At 40.8% G+C, this 24,081-nt stretch overlaps 1 protein-coding gene across 5 annotated transcripts in view; it reads left to right on the forward strand.

The window, feature by feature from the left end:
* Positions 1-24,081, forward strand: part of LOC125019203 (protocadherin-15-like) — a 180,733-nt gene that overhangs the window by 117,795 nt on the left and 38,857 nt on the right. For all 5 annotated transcript variants that reach the window (XM_047603767.1, XM_047603768.1, XM_047603764.1 and 2 more), the window contains 5 exons: positions 4,585-4,890; positions 6,819-7,049; positions 9,321-9,437; positions 13,089-13,229; positions 15,448-15,560. In XM_047603767.1, coding sequence (XP_047459723.1) covers positions 4,585-4,890; positions 6,819-7,049; positions 9,321-9,437; positions 13,089-13,229; positions 15,448-15,560 — 908 coding nt within the window. The remainder of the gene's footprint in view (positions 1-4,584; positions 4,891-6,818; positions 7,050-9,320; positions 9,438-13,088; positions 13,230-15,447; positions 15,561-24,081) is intronic.

A 24,081-nucleotide genomic window follows, 5' to 3' on the forward strand; every position in this document is an offset into this window, starting at 1 on the left:
GTTGGGGGAACATCTGTGGGTGTTGCCCATCAGAGTTTCATCATCAAGAAACTCTACAAGCCCAGTTGCCTTTCTTTAACATTTTAGCTACACTATACAACATGCATATATAATATGACAGATAAGGCAATGCAAGCCTCACATCGTTTGTTGTTGCTTTTTGCCTCTATATTTATCTTACAGTCTCAGTCACTGAATTTAAATACTTACCCCCACATTTCCTCCACAACTCAGTGTTTTGACTCTCAATACAGTTCAGAGTTTAGCTTCAAAATAATGAGCGAGGATAAATGGGGCGGTCGGGCGGGTTGCCTGAGGTTCTGGCAGTAATACAAAAACGATTTCTTCACATCATAGAAATAGTTTGGTTTGAGTCTGGAAGTTGTCTCTGATGTGGGTTCACAGTGTTAGACAAATAATTCAAATTTAGCATGGTCCAAATAGATAGAACAGATAATTAAAAAATAAACAATTGAAAGACAAATTAAGGTAATTAATTGATAATGAGCTGCCTGATTACCATATAATAAACACTAGCAAACTAAATAATTCTATTTAATGTGGATAAAAGTGGCTGTACACTGCCAAAACTTCAGTAAGATTGTGAGATTGCGTTTTGATTGTTAATGTCAACAACACTTGATTTCCCATTGCATTTTTAGGGGGCGATAAAATGGACCACCACTAAACGTTAGGTGTTTATGAAGTGTGAAGTAAGACCAAAGGACATGAAGGAAGCTTTGTGTTTGCATGCGTTAAAGCTACCCCCTAAATGTTTCTCTGAAATGCAACAGCAGCAGCAGCAGCAGCAGCAGCAGCAGCAGCAGCAAGACTGGTGCTTAGCCCAGACAGCAACTAGCCAGCCTGAGCTGAGGCTTGTCCTGAAAAGAAAAGTACATTAAAGTACTTAGCGCAAGACAATCCTGCTCTCTATGCACATTCACATAGAAAGGCTATGGTTTATCCTGCTGTGGCTAACGAAGTCTGGAATGTACGGAGGGCTTTTATTCAGGCGTGTTTCATAACAATATATGAAAATGTAATGGTCATGCAAAAGATTCAACTATGTGAAAATACCATAAATCTGACTTTTTTTTAGCTAATTTTCTGTTCTTGTGGTGATGACAGAAAATTAGGCTGTAGACAGTTTTCAAACCCTATATAGGACTTGTTTGACTCCCTTTCAATTCTTCAAGACATCGTTATTAGTCATATCAATGCAGACAACACACTACATGTTGTCACAAACGGCACTGGATTCACAAAGTTACTGTTTCAATGAAATAGTGCCTTAGTGAAAGCTGAACTTGCTGCTGATCTGTTCATGGGACAAATTTATTAATTTGACCATGACCTTGTGCTGAAAAAAAAAGTGAAAACCAAAAAGTTGTGCAGCTAAAGAGAATAGTCACTCAACAAACACCATCTAATCCTTTCTCTATGTTTCATCAGCAGTCCCTATGGGCTGATAAATGCTCAGTAACTGCCAGCTCACTGTCCGCAGGCCTGAATAACATCTTGTGATGTGGAGAGTCTTTATAGAGGTTTTGAAGGAGCTTTGTGCAAAAACATGTCTGTTTTAAGTCAGTTTTATTGAACAAATGTTGTCCCTATCAGAACAGTAGCCTTGCTCACTGTTCCATGACATGCTGAGTTAGTGACACAAGAGGCACAAGAGGGAATGGATGAGATGCAGTCTGGTGGAATTAAGCTATCCTTTGTGTCTACTCAAGTATTTTATATTTAAATGTGGTGTGTTGCAGAAAAATCAGTTTATTTTCCCTTGCACTGTGTTGAATTCACCAACAACAAAGCTTCAAGCAGTTGCCAGCTTTGAAGATGACTTCAGTGCAAATGCTGCTAAGTAGCTTAAGGCTAGCATTAAAGTATTTTGGATTAACGTTAAAGTAACTGGAGCCGGTAACTACCTATTATTTTACACACACTCGCGTAGGCTGGGTGCGATTTACAAGGTTATCACATCTGACAGCATTGCTGGTTGTGCTAATAGAGTCGTTTAGTCTGTGACTGACAAATCCTGCATCATATAAGCCCATTCTGTTTGCTCAGAGCAGGGAGCCATAATCTGAGCATGCAGATGACCGGAGGACAAATCGATTAGCATTTGTGTCAAACACATCATGGTCGCATTATGTAAAATTGTTGCTAATTGGACAGGCTGTTCAGCACAAGGCCATTTAGTTTTTGACAAGCAGATTTCTTTTTTCTTTTTTTTTTGGTAAAGTGAATTTGATGGCTCAAGACATATGCAAACAATGCAATGCTGCGTTTCACCTGATTGACACACACTGAGTGGAGTAAGTAATCAATGACTAAATGTGTTTTGCAAAATACTGTAACCAGATGGGAATAGCAAGACGTAATTTGTTACGATAATAGAAGTGGGCAATTCAGAATTTTTGGGTTTCTGGCTTAATTATCCAAAGCAGAAAGAATATGTTCACTTTGAAAATGCAAACAATGATCCACTCAGTCCAGACCAGCAGCACACAGAGAAGAAGCATTTACTGTGGTGTTTTATGTTAGAAGCCTGCGTGGTCGTGTTTTTCCAGGAGTGCCCCCACCTACTCAAGCTGATTTTCGCGCAGCAAGTACCTGCACCCTCAGGATGTTCTATTGCTACCAAAATCAATATTCCAAGCCTGCCCACTGTCAGAGGTCTTTGCAGGTTAACATCACAAAATAACCCCTGGGTCGTGAGTGAAAGCAAAAAAGGCTGACTCAAAATACTGCTTCAATGCAAAGAAAACTCTAACCAAGATATATATACACGTGGCCACAAGTCAGAAAATAGGTTGGTTATGCAATGCAGACAAATGACTACAGTCTGTACCAAGTCCAGAACATGGACTGTAGACAAACATCAATCAGTTCTCTATAACGTCACCCATAGGATTCCAGAAGAGCGAACTTGAAGTTCACTCTGTTGGCTCTGGCTGTCAACATCTTGGCAGTGCCTTACGCTGACTCCGTCCAACTCCCGACTAAATCATAAGTGGGGCAAAGAGGTGGCGTGTGAGTTGAGTTGAAGCAGATGGTTGACACCTAGGCGGGCAGCTAGTGACCTGCGATGGCGCCCACCGCGGTGGCCGTGTTTTTAATTATGCATAACTCTAAAACTTAAATGAGGAGTTATATAAAAATGTACTGTGGTGTACAGTTGTTATAATTGGGGGAATAAGCGATGGAGACTGAAGCAGCTGCTGTGAATTTGGACATTTTAGTGTGGAGGACCGTGGTAATTCGTTTTCATTTGGAGCCAGCCCCAACTGGACATTTTTTAGCTACTTGTTTAAGTCCACAGAGGTTACTGCTGTCTGCTGCAGACCATTCTAACTGTACTTCACTAAAGATGCAACATTTATATTTGGTTTTACTGCCTTGGAACTAACTGTGTTGTCCATCTTATAAGGCAGGTAATTAGCATGAGTAGATCTTGACTCAATGCACTTGTGCCCATTGCAATTATGAGTTTGGGGAACATGTCCCCCTCCCCCCCAAAAAAACTTGTCTGTCGTCTGATTAAAATCTACCTGATAACAACCTGATCAGTGTGCCTGACTTTACAGTGTCTGCTTTTGATGATTGATCAGGATGTCTGCAGGGTGTTTTTTTTATTTCATGGATTTATTTTTTTTTTTGTCTGTAATTATGTCCCCCTCAACCATTGTGGAAAACAAACAGATACCATCTTTAAAAAAAGAACATTAAATATGTGCTTTGGTTTGTTTTGCTTAAAGTCAAGGTCCAATTTTTTTTTTTTCCCCGCCTTTGAATATTTGTCAGGCACGCCATGTAAAACAAATTAGGGGCAGCTTTTAGCAATCATCTGTGCATGAGTATCCTCCCTCTTCCAATGCTCTTCATAGTCATATTTTTTTTCCTCCTTAGTGCTTCCTTGTCCTGCCTTGCATGGAAATTATTACCACGTAGACAGATGAAATGTAGCTTGAACTGGGAATGATGTTTTTTTTTCTATTCCCCTTTTCGCAATTACAGCAAAGAATTACTGCCACACAGGAGACCGTTAGAGCACACAGACAACACAATAAAGGCCCTACATGGTGTTAATATCTGAAAAGAATCATCTGGATCATCACAGCGTACACCTACGTTTCTCTCTGTAGTTCTTCGGTTTTCCTGTTTTTGTTTTTATTCTTATAATTTTATTTACCAGATGAAATGCATGCTATTAATGGGTATTTATGTGTTCAGTTGCTTTGATGAGATACAGCAATCGGATGAAAAAAAAAAAAAAGTCTGGTCTTTAAAACTTATAAAAGATTATTCATGAGTTTGTGGCAGGCTCTATTCTCAGTATGAAGAGTAGGAAATGAAACGTATGAGAGCTGTAGCTTTCTTGGCTTTGTGCTTGAAACGTCTGTAAATATGAAAGGCATTAGCTCTAATGGATCATGTAATGGATCAGAGATTATTTAGGCTGTATTTCTCAACGTCTCTCTGTTCAGTCAATACAGTGTCTCAGACAAGAGCAGATATATTGGTGTCTTTTTACAGAGATGACCCGCCCATTGATTAGTCCCTCGTTCTCTGTCTCCCCAGGCCACAGATCCAGATGCAGGAGCCAATGGCCAGGTGCGCTACCGGATTGTCAACCATCCCAACCTGTTTATAATCGGCGCTAATGGAAGCATCTACACAAAAGTCCCACTAGACCGGGAGTTAAGGAGCCGGTACGACTTGGTGGTAGAGGCTTCCGATGGGGCAGTTGACCCTCGACGGACCACTTTGACCCTCGCAATCCAGGTCACGGATATCGATGACAACAGCCCCGTTTTCTCAGAGCAAACCTATACGGTGAACGTACCTGAGAACAGCCCCGTGGGAACTGTGATCCTGCAGCTCCGTGTAAGAACTTAATGTTCATGTGTCCATTGCCAAAGTCGTTGTTTGTCTCTGGTTGTGTTTCCTAATCTCAGCGTGTCTCCTGTATAGCATGCTTGTATTAACTGCTTAGCATTTACCTTCAATGCTTGCTATTTAGTGTTTAAAATGTCAATTGCTCCCAGATGGAAACATTCACACAGACTAAAACATACAGCCTTATATACACATACCAACACAGTTTTCTGTTTTTGGATTTTTTTTTTTTTTCAGACAGAAAAAGACTTGTCGCCTGTATTTTTTTCTCAAGTCATAACCAGGCTTTGATGAGCTGCTTTTCCTCCGTCCTTCGCAACAAACATTAATAAAAGCTGTTTTTGGGTATTGCTTCGACACCGTCAGAAGTCGGCGCATGTGTTTGCACTGAAGTGAAGTATAGGGAAACTCCGTGCATACAGAGCAAACATGAGCAGAAGGGCGAGTAATTGCTGCCATATTGTGAGTGACATTTCTCGGAGAGGGATAAAGCAGGAGGGGATGGTGAGAAGAAGGAGAGGTGGTGGTTGAGGGTTAGGGGAGGTGAGTGACAGTTGCACTGTGACACTATTAATGTCCCAGGCGATGACACTTCGACTCTAAACGGACGGGGGTGGCAGGCAAGATATATAAAAACTCAAAGCGAGATAAACCAACGTCTGCTGCACACAGGCAAGAAAGTGGCTGAGATAGTCAGATTAAAATGTACTGCCTTTACCCTGCCTGCATGTGTTTTAGCTTTAAGTCCATGCTAGTAGTGTAGGGGTAAACAATGTTGGTGGATCCACCTCCCTTCCCTGGAGGATGAACTCTGTTGACTAAGAGAATCTTCTGAGTTTTCTTCCATGTTCCCAAACATGATTTTAGTTTTCAGGGTGTTCTTATTCATTGAAATATGTAAGTTTACCTGGTAGATTTTAGTACAGATATACAATCTATTCCAATGATTGTGGGGATCCCTCTATGCACCATGATGTGTTTTTTTTTTTTTTTTTTTTTTAATATCTCAACAACTATTTGACAGATTGTAGTGAACCTTGGCAGAGACATTCATTGTCTTGTACAATACCTGCAAAACTCATGGGCTTTAGCCAAACTTCAGGTTTATTTCTATTTAGAAAATGCTACGACTTTACCCACTTTTGAAGTAGAGTCTTCAGGACAGTTTCTAGTTGCGCGTCACTTTGGTTGTAGCTAAGTTGTTCCCTATGCCATGGCCTGCTGCGAAACGTGACATGTACCTCCTCGGAAATGTAACTTCTCGTCAGCGTTACACAGACCGCAACCGCTGTCTCAGTGGCTGGACAAGCACAGCCCATTAACCCTTGTTCATCCTCCAACACACAACCTGCTCAGATGTCTTCTCCATGTTCTCTGCTCTAGTGATTTCATTTAAAGCAACTGTTCTTCAACATTAAATTCAATTTCGGCATTGCTCGAAGTACGGGGTGGAACTCGGCAGAGCTGACTCGGTCGCAAGAGCATAAACCAAGCCCCAGTCTTGCTTTGTCAAGTAATTTTGTTTTGTGTGTGTATCCGTGTTTTTCTCCACAACATGCAGCCTGTGTCTAGTGAACTGCTGTTGCTGCAGCCTTCGTAAATAATGTCCAGTTTGAGACTTGTGATTTAATACCGTGCTTTCAGTAGTGGTTTAATTAAATCAGAGCCTGATTAATGATTGATGTAAGAAACCCCTACAGCATAAAAATGCAAGATTAAACTAGAAACATTAATATTCACTATCTATAGTCTATACACACCCTCTTATCTATATATAAGATATAAGGTCCCACTTTTGGAAATGTAATGCGTGACTTTGCCTGTCTCCTTTCATAATTATATATATATTTTTTTTTCATATTGTGTGTGCCTTCTCTTAGTACTAATCCCTCTCCTTTTCTGCCTCCTTCTGCCAGGCGGTGGACGCAGACCTGTTCTCCAATGTCACATATCAGATCAAGACTGAATCGGCCAGGCAGCTGTTTTCTCTGAACCCTGTCACCGGGGAGTTAGCAGTGCTGCAAGCGCTGGACTTCGAGAACCTGGCAGCTATGGGCATGGGGGCCTCTTACACTTTCCAGGTGGAGGCTGTCGACCAAGGAGGGGTCACGCCGCCGGGACAAGCTACCGTCACGGTCCGCATCACGGTAAGAGTCTGCAGGGAACCAGTCTACCATAGCCTCTGAGTGGTCTCTTCTTCTTTTATCTCTCCACATTGTGCCTCTCCAGAGGTGCAGCGCTGACAGTGATAGGTCATTAGCATAGGTTTACAGTAGTAATGGTGTGTGCATGAGCCACAATCCAAAAGGGATTTGGAGACAGTACAATATTGCACCTGTACTGCTGTTTTGATATAAATTCCAATGACTTTTATTCAGAAGCTTATTGCTTACCCTGCGTATGGCACCTTTTGGCCTCGCAACCTGCTTGTCCTCACAGCATCCCCAGGAAAAGACAGCTGATGGGGAACGTGTGTCTGCCTTGCACACCGCTCTGTTCCAGACCTGAATGACTCATTAGCTTTGTGACAGCAATTATGTCAGGGTTTTTTTAGGAGGTTGTGTTATCTTGCCAGCCTTTAGCAGATTAGCAGCTGAATCCTAACGACAGGATTAGATGCCTTGTGATACCTTTCATTTGCGTATGCATGAGTGTTTGTGCGTGTTAATTGCTGAATGTTTTCACCCTGATTAACTCTTCAAAAGGTGTGCGCATTTATCTCTGCGAACGGAGCCAGCCCCCAGTGACTGTCTCAAAGTTTACAGAATTAGCCTCTCAGTTTTTGCACAGAATGGAGTGATGTGCAGGAGCTTATTCGAGAAGGCTCCTCCACATGGTCTCCCAACCTCTGATAAGGACAAACTTTTTGGCATTGTTCGTTCCGTTACCCAGGAATGGCGTTTGATAGGATAAAGAATTGCACAGACACAGATATAAAACCTGTGTCTGCCCTTTCAAGTGAATGGGCATAATGGATGCACAGAGGTTTCTAGGTGGCTGGAGATGGAGAAGCACAGTGATTCTTCTTGCTTACCCCTGTGACACCTGCAGAGGGTTTTTTGAAGTTGCTTTTGTCTGAGTTTACCTTCCTTGCATTTTTTTTTTCTCATTGCCGTTTCTTTTATTGTTTACCTCGCTGTGATGGATTGACTGTCCTGCTTGTCTTGTCTCGGTTCCAGCCAAGTCCAAACTTTTTCCTCTGTTCTTCACTTGGGAAATTTAAAGGCCGCATGTGTATGTCTGTGTGTGCGAGCATGATCAGAGACAAAGTACTGTATGTACGCGTCCATGTAGTGCATGCATATTTTAAGCAAACACAAGTGTGTCTGCACAATCATCTTGCTTGTCTGCAGCTTTTTTTTTTTTTTTGTTAGTTAACTCTTGCACCATGCACGGATCAGACTTTGTTGTTCAAAGCAAGAGCTCTATCATAGATTTTCTGCTAGGAAACACTAAACCTGTGTATAGATCAAAGGGAGGCTGCCCTCCACCACAGAGTTTATAGAACACACGCTGTTGACCATGGCTCAACCAACACAGTGGAAAGTAAAGAGAGAAGTTAAGAGAAGGAAAGATCAGGCACTGGCACTTGAGATATGCGAGTGGCTTACTGTGATTTCATAGCACAGTTAACAAGATTTTAGTTCTCTGCAGAGACACAATATGGCAGAGTTCCGTCGGCTCTGTGCATTATTTACTGGGTAAAGGTGATTAAAAGCTGTGGCAGTGTGGTGAGGTTCGCACGTGTGTTCTGAGGAGCATTAAATCATTAAATAGTTATGTGACTGCAGTGGGCGGCATTAGGCTTTCTCGTTTGCGTGGCTCATGTTTTCATGGTGACCTGTCTGCTTTCACTGCTTTTGCTTGGTGCGCGGCTTTGGTTTGTTTTCATGTCTGTATGCCTGTGTCTCAGTTCGAGAATCTACGCCTAACACTGCTTCAGAAATAGTGCAAACTCATGCTATTCACCGTGACCTCATGTCAGCTGCCTCAAAATACAGTATCTCGAGAGCAGAAAATATTGTTAAACTAAATCCTTGAAAGTGGTTTTACTTGGCACTGACGATAAGCTCAGTCAGCTCAGAGTGAAATGTTGATCATTTAATATGAACATTAAGTGTCACAATTCCCATAGGATTGGAAACAGTATTTTTCCCTGTATACATTTTATTTATTCATATATAGATGTATTTTGTAATGGTGTGATTAGAGGTGTTACTCCTTCAGCATGCCCCTGTGATTATTAAAAACGGTAGAATATATTAGTAATTTTATTGGACTGTTTTAATACCATTTTCTTCCTTATTAGCTATTACTGCATTTTAATGGGTAAAATAATTGCAAGGTTTAGCAACAAACACAGGCTGCAGTTGGACGCATCGCCAAAACATTAACTGTTAATCCATTTCTCATTTTAGGACATGAATGACTTCTCCCCCATCTTCAGCCAAGACCTGTATAGGGGCATGGTGGCACCCAATGCAGAGAAAGGAACGGTCATCACCACCGTTTTTGCTTCGGACCAAGACCCACCGGTGAGTGTGAACGCAGCGTTGTAGGCGAAGATGAAAGAGCTTCGCTTGATGAGTTTCACCTATGAATGTAAGGATGTTTTTCGGATGACATCACCAGAGCCGCAGCGCTCCGTGGATGTTAATTCCACTCCATTAGCTGCAACTGCAAGGAGGTCTTGTTTAGAGTCTTGTATGAGTCATTTCCCAGCTACCTCGGACGGCATCAGGTTTCCTCTCAGTCCCTCACTTCAATTTATTTGAACAGGCCACCTCGTTTACCTCAAATGAACCCCTTTTAGTGGCAGTGCCCACCAACTTAATATTTAATTGCACTTGGTGAGTCTGCAAGTCTCACATTGATTCTTTTCCCTTTTTTTTCTCCCCAAACCAGTTTTTATTTTCATATAAAAACGCTGATGGATGTGGGGCCTGTCAGCGTCAGCTGTGGGCGTTAGTAGAACATGGCAGCAACTGAAGTTCATCCCACTTTCTTTCTCAGACAGAGACACTCCCTCATCCTGCTATTGCTGCTCTCCACCTCACTGCTCCAATCCTTATTTCTAATATGAAGTCACGCCTCGTACTATACAGAAACTATCCAGTAGTGGCAACAAATAAGAAATTGTCTCCGTGAGCAGTCATGCGGTTGACGCAGGAAAATAGTTTGACAGACAGATGGATTAGATTTTCTAACGGCAGCTAACTAACCCAGTCTGTTATTGACCCTGGATACAGGAGCTCAAAGCATTTTATTGACAGGCTGGCTGTCGTAGACGTCTCTGTTTGGTGAAACAGAGCTTAGTCTGCCGCTTGCTAACAAATAAATGTGCATACACACATCCCATCTCTGTTTCAGAGAGGCTCATAAAAACCTGCACACATAAAAGATGAGAGAAACAGATTTGCAGTGTCGATGTGACATACTGTATGCGAGTGATGCATTAATTGTCTGAGAGGGATGGTGGTTTAGCGCATCGCTGCTCAAATACTTTGTTTTTGTAGGTTTTGTGAAGAAGGCTTGATATCTACACACTTTTGGAAGTAATACTAATGGTTTTTAAAAAGTAACCGTATTTTTGGCATGCCACTCAATGCCTTAACATCAGGCGTTAATATCATAAGCGAGGAGATCACCATGGAGACAAACGTTCCAATATGAACCTTTCTTCTTGTGGGCCTATTTGTGGACTATTTATGACAGTTTTTTTTTTTTTTTTTTTGCTTCCGCATTTCGGTTCATCACAGAACAGACAGTTTATGATAACTGTCTCTTGTGATTCACGTTTTCTCTGCAGTCTTTAAGTCACTTTCAACAACACACAAAACTATGATATTGCAGCCAGCCTGTCAATAAAGTGCCTTGAACGTGCCTTCTTCCTCAGTTCAAGTGTTTCTGTTGTGTTGTTGTGTGTCTCAGAGGTGTCATTTAGTTACTTGCCGTTTTATATGTTGAGTATGTAAAGGATATTGGATTCTTATAAAAAAAACAACAACAACAAACAAAACAGCAAATATATTTGGAGACTAATCTTTTTTGAAAGATTTATTTTTCAAGCCAGCAAGAGATTTATTTTTTTTTTTTTTCATGACTTTTATTTGAGGACTGTATTTCTACATTTTTGGGGCTCGTCTGCAATGTTAATGACACAGTGAGTTCACTCCGGCAGCACACATAAAATATTCATAGCCTGTGAGTAGAATTCAATACAAGAAAAAGCGGGAGCTGAAAAACTGGATAGAGACGAGGTAAAATGTTTCTATAACTACACTACACTCCGCACTTCTTGTTTTCACTTCATCGTTTTTTTAGTCGCCGTGCAACACCAGTTACTTTGAAATTGTGCAATCTGTTCAAGAAATTACTAGATACAGCATGGAAAAGTGCTGTCTGTTAGTCTTCAGTGAATTATTGTTTTTCTTTTTGTAAAGTATGATAGTAGTAATATGATAGTCTGATATACAATATTCCCCCAAACCTGCATGTTATCTATTGATTTAGTGCACCCATTGATTGGCTTAAATTGATTATAAATAATAATTAAAAATCTAGTAACTACACAGTATTGAATCATTTTAACTTAATTCAATTATACTGACAGTATAGCAAGCAGTAATCATGATGCTCCTGTCCATGTAGATATGTTCACACTGAAAACACCAAAGCTGACAAGACAAGATGCTCAGTCAAAGTAGCGATGATAGGTTATTATTGAGCTGTGATATGCAAACTACAACTTGCAAAGTCAAAGCATGACGTTTTGGTCGCGCATTTTAATAAAACGCAGCTAGTTTCAACTAAACATTATTCCAGCCGTCTCCATTATCGGCCAAGTTGTGTAACCAAGCAGATAGTCTATCCCTCCCGCGGCCGAAAACAGTGTATTAACCTTCTAAGTCTGTTGATCTGGCTTTGTCAAAGTAAACCCTGTGCTCGTCTGACCAGTGAGAATGTTCAATAATATACGTAACATATTTTAGGAAGGTGACGTAATCTTACAATGTCAAAGATAATATTGTGGTCATCTTCTAGCCAGTATTCCATCAGAAGAAGCTTTAAACAATGTGTGAAATATATAAAACAAAAGTGCGTTTGAGCATAAGTTTTGTCATTTTAAACCAGGACAACTGATCCCTTTAAATATATCAATCAGGCATAACATTATGACCACCCTCCTACTCATCAGGAAATGGACATGGGCCTTCTGAGGGTGTCCTGTGGTGTCTGGCAACAGAACATTGATAGTGGGGGTCCTATGTGTTGAGGGTCCTATGTGCCATTACCATGGGGTGGGTGGGGGTGCCTGGTCTGGTATAGGTGGGTGGTACATGTCTAGGTAACATCCGCAAAAATACCAGGTCCAAACATTTCAGCAGAACGTTGTAGTGTCTCATGACGGTCAATGTGGTTTTAATGATGTGGCTGATTAGTTTATAATATAAAGAATGCAAACAAGAAGCCGACTACACTAATGTTAAGCCTCAAGCAAAGCACTTTTAAACACATCTGCTGCCATCTCTGCATTAGGTGCTTCTGTGGAAGGCGATGAAGAGCTTACATATTTTCCATTAATGCTAGAAAACAATTCGAGGAGCTTTTAGAGATAGTATTTTTTCAGAGAATCCCCTTAGCGAGTTCAGTTTTGTAACCTCTTTGAGACACATTCGTGCGAGTAAGTCTCCCAAGGGCTCCTCTGCCACTACAGGCTTTACCTCTTTCTCAAGACCCAGGTTTTACGCCATCTGTGAGGAGCAAAATCAGCTCAGGCAAGAGAGCAAAGCTTCAGGAATCTTATTAAAATCACAGTGAACTTGGGAGTCCAAAGGGATGAAACGGGAATAAGATAAGCTATACAGATGATTAGTAATCAGGAACCGTGATTAATCTTAATCAAAGGGTCATATTAAAGTCCAGACTGTCACTAATGAATGCAGGCGTGTTACTCTGGAGACTAAAAGGATGAATTTAATGGAGAAGTTTTTATTTCAGATGAAAGGAGTAGTTTTGAATCAATGAATAAAAGCGAGTTGCTTTCAGGCCGTCTGACGAGGAACAGACTAATGAGGGATGGGACTCGCTAAGAGTGGATGGATAAGAACATGACAAGACATTTGACATGAGCAATTTTTCAGGTTACTGCTGGTTGTTCATCTTTCTATTTCTCCTTCCTTCAGGGCACTCCCGCCAGCTTCGTCCGCTATAGAGTGGACCATGACAGGTCACCGTACAGCGGGAGCATCTTTGATGTGGTCGAGCTAACTGGGAGAGTTATCACTAAGGTCAACCTCAATGAAGAGCCCAGTGTCACATTCAAGGTATGTGTCATTAATTGTGAGGATTACACAAAAGCCTGCTCCAGCGTGCAATGCGTCATGGTCCATATATTTAGATAATGTAAAAGTAGTGCGGTGTAACACTTTATATACGAGACAGAAAATGATGTTTTGAGCTTTCAGTGAATCCAAGTTAATCTGTTATATCAAATTTTTATATATATATATATATATATATATATATATATATATATATACAATATGGGCTTTTGGTTTGGTTTATTTACTTCGATATTGAAAGGGGGATGAAGAAACAGCAGCTCTTTCATATGTAGGTCACTCGATGCTCACTGTAAAACATCCTGAGACAATCTGGATTGTTATTGATGTCATATAAAAAAAAAAATGGAATTGAAAAGAACTTTGACCAAAAATAGGACACTGGACGGAAAAACTGCCTCCTGCACAGATGTCAGATATACCCTGATCATGATTTTCACGACTTGACCAAGCAAAAGGTTTGGAGTTGATTCCAAGTATGGCACTTGCATTTGTAAAGTGCTGCAGTTAAGAGCTCTGGATCTAGGATATCTTTAGGCAATGGCACTACAGCTGTAGTAAATGCCCGGCAAAGTATCACAAAGGAGGAAACCAATTCACTTGTTCCAGACTTCAGGCAGTCATTGTTTGAAAAGTAATCTCCACAAAGTATGCCAAATGTACGTTTTATTTGTGATTATGTTAATTTGTGGAGTCACATTCGAGCCCTTAGAATAGAGGATTGTTAACCAAAAGAATGATTGTAATAGTTCCTAAACACTGCATCATATATTGTTAGTTCAACCCTTTAATCAAGCATCTACACTAGTATTTGACTCAGGTGAACATAGTTTAATAATCAGCTTAAATAATAACAAAATGTATCGGTGTCCAAACGTCTATGGACCCAACTATATGTCAGCGATTTATAGCACATAAGGAGGAAGCTGCAAAACAAACAGTGCAAACATCTCATACGTCGGGGATCTAACAAAGGTCAATGTGAATCAGTGAATCATCTTCAATCGTATGTGCATGTTTTAAACATATTTAATTAAATATGCAAATTATGCTTTTATACTTTTTCCCAGTTCAGTATGGACTTTAGTTGGGACAGATAGCAAGCTTTATGTCCTAGTGGCAAAAAAGTAACTTCCCATACTTTATTGAAGGATTACAGTAGATCCAGCCAATGTTAGCATTACTAGTATAGTGTGTGCATATAACATCTCCATAAATGTAGAGTCAGCATGTCTCCTTTTGGCCATATCCACGATTTGATTCAAAAATAAAAACTCAATTTCAGCTTCAATTTTTTCACCAATTGCCAAATGTGAGGATTTACAGCTCGGTCACAGTGCTCCGACTACTAATATTAATTTTGTTAGATTTGGATTAAAAAAAAAAAGAAACAGCAGATGTAATTTTTCTCTAAGAAATGTGTTTTTACAGACTCGTGTCTGCTTTACAAAGCCATGGTGCTAAAAAAAAAAATATCACAGAGGTAATAATGCTGATAAGACATCAGGATTAGCGAACACAATTAATGATAATAACCATAATCATCCGGCTAAAAGTGAAATGCTGTATCACAGAGTTCTTTTACACAATGAACACTGTCTGCTGCTCATAGGTGATATTAACAGATCTGCCTTTCTTGTTTTGGCGTGATATCTGTGAATATGAAAGCTTCAGAAATGTGTGTTGACTTTTTTGGGGTTGTTATTCCCTGTGTTTCCTGACTGGTCTCAGTGATCACGTTATTGCATCTATTGAGTTTTCTTATAGATTAAACCAATCCCCTCCCAGGCACCTACATAAACCCCCTTTCCAAACTTAAAATGACCTTGTACTGCATATCAAGGGGTGTGAAGAATGATCTACATCATCTGTCTGTTTCTAGCCTCTTTTTTCTCTTGTCTTTTCTCAACATTTCACCATGCGTATGCTCATTCTGTCTGCGCCCCCCTTCCCTACTTCCCTGCAGCCCCATTCTCCGTAGATCAATACATTCATACGTGCTCTCTGGGTGCTTTGCGGGCTTTCCGCCAGATCCTATTTTGCCGGTCTGTCTTTATTACAATGCCAAGCATGTCTGCAAAAAATAGCTGGCAACGTCGAAAAAAGCAATGATCTGTGCAGTGAGTAGTAGAAATTGAACATCCGTGTGCATGAATTTGCACGTGTTTGTGGCTTACCTGTGTTCTCTCGCCCGTTGCAGTTGTTCGTGATAGCTTTTGATGATGGGGAGCCAGTGAAGACTAACGGTACTTTGGTGGAGATCACAGTCCTCCAGCCTTCCCGCATCCCTATCTTCACCCAGGAAGAATACAGGTAAGTCGCCTCGGCATGCTGCTGATGCAGCTGCCTCCGCCTATGACTTCACATACGAAATAGCATCTTAGACCGTACTGCCAGAGAGGGTGACACCGCGAATAAGCCTGGAGGAAGTGGACACCATGACCAGCATGCTTCACTGAGTTTTGTGTATACATGTATATTAGAGCCACAGGTTAGATGCACATCTCTGAAGCCATTTGTTTCCCTGTGAGAGCAAAGCCGGGCTTCCCTCTGAGATCATAGAGGACCTCTTTTGAAAAGATTAACTGTTCACAGTGGCAGAGAGATCCAGGATGTGGGGACATAATTCATACTACTCAGAGATGACAGGCTGCTTCAGATGCAATATGCAACTGCTGCAACAGGCCTGGGTGCAGTTCATCTGTGCTGATGATGCACTTAGGGTTTTATCATGAAAACAAGCACAGTTTCCAGCGTTAATGGTTGCTGCCTGTGAGCTTGTTCTGTAAAAGAACAGTGTCTGTTTGCAGTGTTCGCCAGACTGTGAAGCTTTATGGTCTGGTAGCAAAGTTACCTGGCACAATGTTGGCTTTAGGAGCTTAAAGTAAAGCCTGTTTTAAATGGATTGATCTACCCTCTTGGATGTCAGTCAAGCTGTGTAGTCTTGTCAGACTGTCTTCTGTAGCAGAATTTTGATATGCCTTTATGCATAAGACAGGGAATGCAAGTCTTGTCCAACCTGTCAACACATCTCGAGTTGTTGTGTCTTTGGGCAGGTTTGTCTTTCTCCCCGTCACACTGCCTTTTGTTAATCTGTGCCCGCATTAGTATAGCTCCGCACCTCCCCATACAAATGAGCGCGTGTGCGTCGAATAAATGCTTCCCTGATGGGTTTTAATCCAGCACTTTGTGTGTGTGCTCACGTTCTTCCGTTGCTCAGCTTTATTCAGTGATTGATACACAGGCGCAGCAGCGTAGCCGTTGAAAGGCCATTGATTAACGCTTTGAATGAGTGGTCTGTCTGAAACGTACACAGAAGGTCGGGATCATAGGTGCAAACCTCTGTAGGGTGTCACTTTGACAATGCTTACCATACACAGTGGCGGGCCGGCTGTAAATTATGAGCCATGAAACCATTAGCCAGGTGCTCGAGCCGCTCTCCTGCTGGAGAAGGTTCTCTCCAGTGGAGAGTTTCCAATCTGCTCACTCCGCGATGAACTGTCTACTCATTCCTCTGCTCTCTATCTCTCCACATTGGCCTCTCCCCAAGGAACCTCCTGAACACAAATCACTTTCTAAACGTCCACAGAAGATCTAGTCTGTCTCTGTGAAGGCAGTTAGTTGTAGCAGCAATCAGGTATGCTATGGCTACAGCTCCAGAGCACACAATTAAAATAACTCTGCAGGGCTTTGGCTGACTTAATGATTTTTTTTTCTACTGCTTTATGGTTGGTCTCCTCCATCTGTCAGAGGGAAATGAGGGGCTCCCAGTCATTGTTGGCTCAAATAAATGGCTAATGCCGGAGTTGCTACCGTAGCAGCATGTTGCCACTTGGTTTTTAGAAGGTTTCAACAAAACACCTTAAGTTATTTCTGAGGAAAACCTAATATGTACAACTCCAAAATTACTGTGAACCATGGATTAAGAAACATTGTTGATATTACACCATAATAATATACTCTCTTAATTAAATAATGTGATCGATTTTAATGCTGCACAAATGAAGAATGTTCCAACTTAATATACTATCGAGACCACAAACAGTCTGCATGATTTAACCCAGCTGAACTCATCAACCCCCCATAAACAATAATAAGGCAGACAAAATGCTAACTGCCCAGCATGAAGTGTAACCTTTGGTGAATATAAACAGAGAAAAAGAAACTCTGTTCTTTTTCTTAGATGTTGGTTGGTGGCCAATGAAGGAAATTAAGAAACTTTGTTATATCACTTTGTAATAATTGCATGTGTATGTGCAAGTGAATGTAGCTAGAGCAGCTTGTGAAGCTGGCGAGGGCTAAAAATGAGGCCTCTGCCCTTTCAGAAATGCTGCAGGCTTTTATAATTTCTTACATGTGCTTTGACTTTTCTCTCAGAATTTATTAAGGCATCACCACCAACTGTTTTTTGCCCTCTTGCTCACATGCTCCCACCAATTTATATATGACTAATTATGCCAAGTGGTCGGCTTCTTTTCTAGCCCAGTGTAGCAAACCTGGGATCTGAGCAGTTCTCTGTGCTGTTATCTTCCCCACAACCCCTTCTCCTGCTAAATCTACTCTATGTCACATGAGACTTTTGCCTCACTGCTTCTGAGGATGTCATTTTCCCCCCCTCTACCTCATTCTCCTCCCTTTACCCCAACTCTGCCAAGCTCCCACATCCCCAGAGTGTTTCCTCTCGGCTTATAACTCTCTGTCAGTTTCTTGCTCACTTTCTCTTCCCTTTGCCTCTGTCCTCACTTTGCTGTCAGTAGCCCTTCCTTTTCTCCTCTCCCCTGAACCTGTACAAAATCCTTATTTTATTGGTTTGCGTTTTATGTGCAGTGGGGGGTCATTAGTCAACAGTCAGTTGTTTGGTCCATGTATTATTATGCCCACCTGTCTAATATTGTGTAGGTCTCTCTTGAGCCTCACTGTCCTGACTCATCATAGAATGGACATGGGCCTTCTGAGGATGTCTGAGGGTGTTTGTAGGGGGCCTTTCGGTCCTATGGGTTGAGGGGAGGGGTCTCTGTGGATCAGGGTTGTTCCAGTACGTCCCACAGTCTGGGGTGGGTGTCCCTTTTCTGGTCTCCACTAATGCCACGTCCAAAAGTTTCCCAGCAGAACACTGCATTGTCACAAGACGGTCAATGTTATTTTCTGTGGTTCTGCCCTCTGTGCAGCGTTGAATCTGACAGATATTTAAAGTTCTTCTTCAGCTTTATTGACACCTCTGAATGCTTTCAATAGAAACAGATCATCTTGATGGATGCACATTTTCAACTGTTTAGAAATTTGTCACAGCACCTGAAGGTCACTCCACGTGTGCCAAACATGAAAGATGTTTGTATTCAGATGAGTCATTTACATGGTTATCACGGGTTACTATTTTTCCTATTGAACTGTTTATCAAAGGTCTGTGCCACTCTTCTCGGCGTGATTGAAAATTCCTCCTGATGGAGTCGGTCTGTTCTGACTGAGGTGTTTACACGATGCATTTCTGTTCTGAGTGGGCTATTATTCTGATCATCTGTAAAAGCAGCAACTAGTGGTGTCCGTCTGTTTTTATATATTGCATGTTTTTATATAAAACACTGTTTATATAAAATACTGTAATAATAAATTTATGCTTGTTTATCCAAGTTGACATGACTTTATAACACCTCTGCAATTTATTTCACGAGTTGGACTTGATACTGCTTGAAGAGAATATCATTTGGAAGTGAAATGCCATGACATTATTTATTCCCTTTTCACTGTAGGCAAAGACAGCCAATGTTGTTTCATACCTGTCGTATTAATATGCAGTCTAGCAATGCTGAGGAGAGCATACAGCTCATTACCGAGCGACGCTTTTACTTGTGCTGTTAGCATAGCAAACAGTGTCAACACTGAGTATTAATACAATCGACAACCCGGTGTCAGTGCTTGCTCCACTGCTAATTGCACAATTAGTTACAGGTACATGCTGTTTGCTGCTCAACATACACAGTGATGTACATTTTCTTAGTTACAGCATTTCCTTTCTACAACTTTTCTCAACCTCAAGACACAGCTTTGCCCTATTTCTCAGCTGAAATTGTTACCGAGGCCAGTAATGTGAATGTCTGTGGTAATATCTCAAAGTGCAGGATATCATAGAGCATGCCTCTTTTCTGCAGTTTCTTGATGTTTATAGACCATAGAGACTGTCTCCATGAATTTCCCCTGGATGTCCACCGACCACAGTGACTGATTTAATGTTCTCAGCAGTCCTACTTACAAAGTGGCTATGTAATACCTGAAGTAGATAGATCTCCTGTGACTGGAAAAGCAAGCCACACTGGACTCCACATCCATTACCCGCTAATCAAAAAGCAATAAATTACACATCAAATTAAATAAAAAATGTTTTCCACAAAACCACCGCTGCTCCTTTGAAAGAAAATCAAAAAGGAAGACAACAGCTCAGCTCTGTGCCCACCGTCAAGTATTCCTGACATCAGGAGAGAAAGAGCATTTATCATTTTCAGAGTAAACCGAAGCATCCAGATCACATTTCTAATTCAGACAAGGCTGTAATTCTCACATAATTAGGCAGATGACATGCTTTCATGGCATACGTCTCTTTTATTGGCAGCCTTTTTGCCACTGTTGTTTTTCCAGTCATGTACACAAGTGATAGAGATGCTCACAGCCTACACATCTGCACTCATTGCCAGGGATTTAAAGGGTTAGCAGTAAACCCTACTGTGTGCTCTTCCACTCTCTGGCATCATGCCTCAATGAATAACTATATTTAAAAAGGCATGTTGAGCCCCCTCCATCTCGATCATTCTATTCAGCTGCCTCTGTATTTCCTTCCTGCTGTACTTCCTTTCTCTTCTGAATCCCGCCTCTAAGGTGTGGAGCTCTTTCATGCGTCTGAAGGGCACGATTGATTTTCAGCCACAGTTTTGAAACTGCTGCCCTGAGCCTCGAGCTTGTGAACACCAGAAGCATGCTGACCTTTCACTTGTCTCTGCTAAATAGGCAGACATCACTCGGTTGTCTAACAGGGGCCAAGTCACACTCATTGCACACATCCCAAATATCAGCCAAAAGGACGATTAAGAGAAAGAGAAGAATAAGGTTTAAAACTCAAACTAATTTTCCTGATCAGTAACTATATTGAGCACCTACGTATAAAAAAAAAAAAAAAAAACACGGTGCTGCATAATTATGTTTAGTTGGTTAAGTCTTTGATCAGCTGAAAGAGTCAGCTGTCAAATTACGCTGTATTAGCAAGCTATTTTTGCATCTACCTGCTCCTATACTAATTTCATCTGTGTGAGTGATGGACACGTTTTAGAGACGAGCTGCAGCTTTCTATAAACTGAGTGCAGCCTATATGTGTAGGGTGATGGGAGACATGTGTAAATGGACAATACCTGTAAGTAGTTTCCAATAGTTTTACTTTGATAGAAACCGATTTTACTTCAGTATTATGCTCTTTAATAAATCTTGAAAGATGTCCAGCTTTTCAGGTTTTACATCAGTCTTGTTTTCTATGTGTTAGCTAAGTGCAGACTAGTCTATTGTTCTGCGCTGATGGCGTATTTCCTTGTTGTGCACACATACAGATTTTTTATTTATTTTTTTCATTCTACACCTTTGGTCGTTTACACTTATATTTACCACATGCTGTTTGGAATCTGATCATCCAAGATGCATTAAAGATCCATGTAACTGTTAGAATGAATATAACGTTTTGATGAAACACAACTCAGAGCCACGCAAACACAAAACACATTTGAATTTATGTTCAAGTGATGTCTACAATCTGGAAACCTTTGTCAAAACATCCATACGCTGCTTCTTGAAGTGCCAGGAAAATAACACTTTATATTCTGTAACTCTGTAACAAATGTGACATACATTGTTAAAGCAAAACAGTATTTTAATGTGACTGGACCCTCACAGCCAGCATTCTGCTGTTGTTAGTGCTGGTTCGTCCAACAGTGTCTGTCATGGATTTTTCCTCCATCCCTTCTAAATTCTGTTTGTTGGACAGGCACTAATGTCTTTTGTGGGTGGAGCTGCCAGATCTACAATAGACAGTGGCAGCCATTTGACAGTAAAGCATGCTGGATGTCACACGCACCTACATGGCACTGCATGATACCACATTGAAAGCCTCAATGGCTGGCCCAGTTTGGACAACATACTCATCCTTCTGCGTCCAAACATTTGCTGGCCTGGTCTCCTCTTGTGTGCTAAATGACCCAGTGGGTAATATGTGAAGTGACGTCCTGTGGGCTGACATGGCTAAGCTGGCACACAGTGTCTGCCTGCACAGTAAATGTTACTTCTCCAGCTTTGCTAATGTGTTCCATCTCGCCCTCCAGAAGACATTTTTGATTGAGGCCGGTTTTCTTTCTTGTAGAAAGAATGGTCCACTGTGAATACAAAAGAAAAATTCTCAGCCTGCTGTTGCAAGATAAGTGATCAGTGCATCGCACTGGGAGGAACATGATCAGAAGAAAGGCTGTAAACATTTTTTCACCCCCCCTTTTTGTATAGCACAGGATAGTTCAATGAAATTTTTTCAAGCGTTACTTTGTGTTAAAGGTGTTGCATTTCTGAGATTTTTGTCAGCACCACTCCATTCCTTTCTAAATCCTCTTACCAAGTTTGAATGTGCTAATATCTTCTAGTGTCGAATTAAGTTTTGGGAGGTGATAAATACTGGAGGAGGTGATAAATTGTTAATTTGTGCACGATTTTCGGATCACAAGGAAACATCCACTGTTATGAGAGTAATAGTTTTGAAATGCCTAATGATAATGTTCTATTGTGAAGCTGCAGGGCTTTCATGTTTAGCATAAGCCATTGTAATTGTGGGTTGCTGGAAGGACAAATTTGCACTTAATGCATAAATTCAAATGCGACAGACTGCTCTGTTAGACGAGCATTTGATGGAAATGATTTTGATTTTTCCTAACCCCATTAGTAATATCGGCTTGACTTGATACCATAATAAGATTGAATTATCTTAAAGACAACCCCAAATGTAATTGCGTCATAGAATAAGAAATTGCTACATTCTAACCCATCGTGCAGTATGGATGCATCTACATTTTTATCAATCTGTTGTCTTCAGGCTTCAGGCTTCCTGCTGAGACAGGTGACGTATAGGTCATAAGCTCCACCTTCTAGATGTTAGTGGATGGGATTTTGGCCAAACTAAAACTTATCACATATATAAATAAATACATAAAATAAATATGCATATACAAGTCAAATACTTTTTGGTTTCTGTCATTTTAGGTTGATATACTTTCCTGTATCCCCAGGAGAATAGCAAAGCAAAGAAGTGGCGACACATTGTCTATATTTATAAAGTCTATGTTCCAGACAGTTTTAGTTTTTTGTGTAATTGGGTGAATTAAGACATGGTATTTGCCTTTATAGTGTGATTCACTATGTGGTTCTTTATGTGTGTTCTCCTGTGACCTGTAATAATGGCATTTAATAACACTAATGCACTAACTTTTATGTTGCTGTACCAGTGTGGTCCAGTTAGAGGTTGTAATCTTGCTGTGATTAGTTTTCTTCAAAGTCAGTAGTATCTTGTACACTGCTTGGCAAAAAAAAAAAAAAGTCGCACCTTGGATTTAACTACGCCAACAGATACGAGCCTCCTGTTGGGCAATTACTGCATGGATGATTATCTTTCAACAGGCAACAAGTTATTTAACCTGAACTGATGCAATAAGTAGCTTCTCATGTCTTAAAAAAACATGTTGAAAAGATGTGGAAAAGATGTTAGTCTGTTTGAGAAGGGTCAAATCAATGGCATCAAGCAGAGAAAACATCTAAGGAGATTCAAGCAGAAACTACTAAAACTGGGTTAAGAACTGTCCAAAGTCAGGAGAAATCCTGATTGATCATGATTGGTGATCACTTAAACATTCGGTGAAATGAAATCAAAGAAAAACAACAGTTGGACTTTTGCACATGTACAATGCAAAGTGAGCTCAATGGATCAGGACTGAAGAGCTGTGTAAACTTAAGACCTTAAGAAAAACACTAATCAGTGAATTTCTCTGGGAAAAAAGACTTTAATTTACTAGGGAGCACAAAGATTGGACTCTGGTGCAATGGAAGAAGACCATGGTCTGATGAGTCCAGATTGACCCTGTTTCAGAGTGATGGGGCATCAGGGTAGGTCAGTGCTATGATCTGGGGTTGCTGACTACCCGAATATACTGAATGACCAGGTTATTCCATCAATGGATTTTTTTTTTCACTGATGGCACGTGTATATTCCAAGATGACAATGTCAGGATTCATCAAGCTCAGATTGTGAAAGAGTGGTTCAGGGAGCATGAGACATCATTTTCACACACGGATTGGCCACCACAGAGTCCAGACCTGAACCCAATGGAGAATCTTTGAGATGTGCTGGAGAAGGTTTTGCACAGTTGTCAGACTCTCCCATCATCAGTACAAGATCTTGGTGAAACATTTAACGCAACACTGGATGGAAATATATCTATCGTGACATTGCAGAAGCTTCTTATCGAAACAACAGGGAATGCATGCTGTAATCAAAGCTAAAGGCGGTCCAACAAAATGGTGTGTGACAGTTTTATTTTGGTGGTGTCTTTTTTTTTTTTTTTGGACAGGCAGTTTTTATTGTAGTTGGAAAAATGTATCTCACCAAATGAAATAGCTTTGTAATACCTTCGCTGTCAGATGCAGCAGTAATTTAAAAAAAAACTTCTAAATATCCTGAGTGATCTCGGGATCTCGTAATAGCTCTTTTTTTTATCTCTGTTTCTCATTTACCTTTCTCCAGTCCACATCTCTGCCCCTCTTCAGTCTT

Source organism: Mugil cephalus, chromosome 13, assembly GCF_022458985.1.
Source record: "Mugil cephalus isolate CIBA_MC_2020 chromosome 13, CIBA_Mcephalus_1.1, whole genome shotgun sequence".
NCBI classification, from domain to species: Eukaryota; Metazoa; Chordata; class Actinopteri; order Mugiliformes; family Mugilidae; genus Mugil; species Mugil cephalus.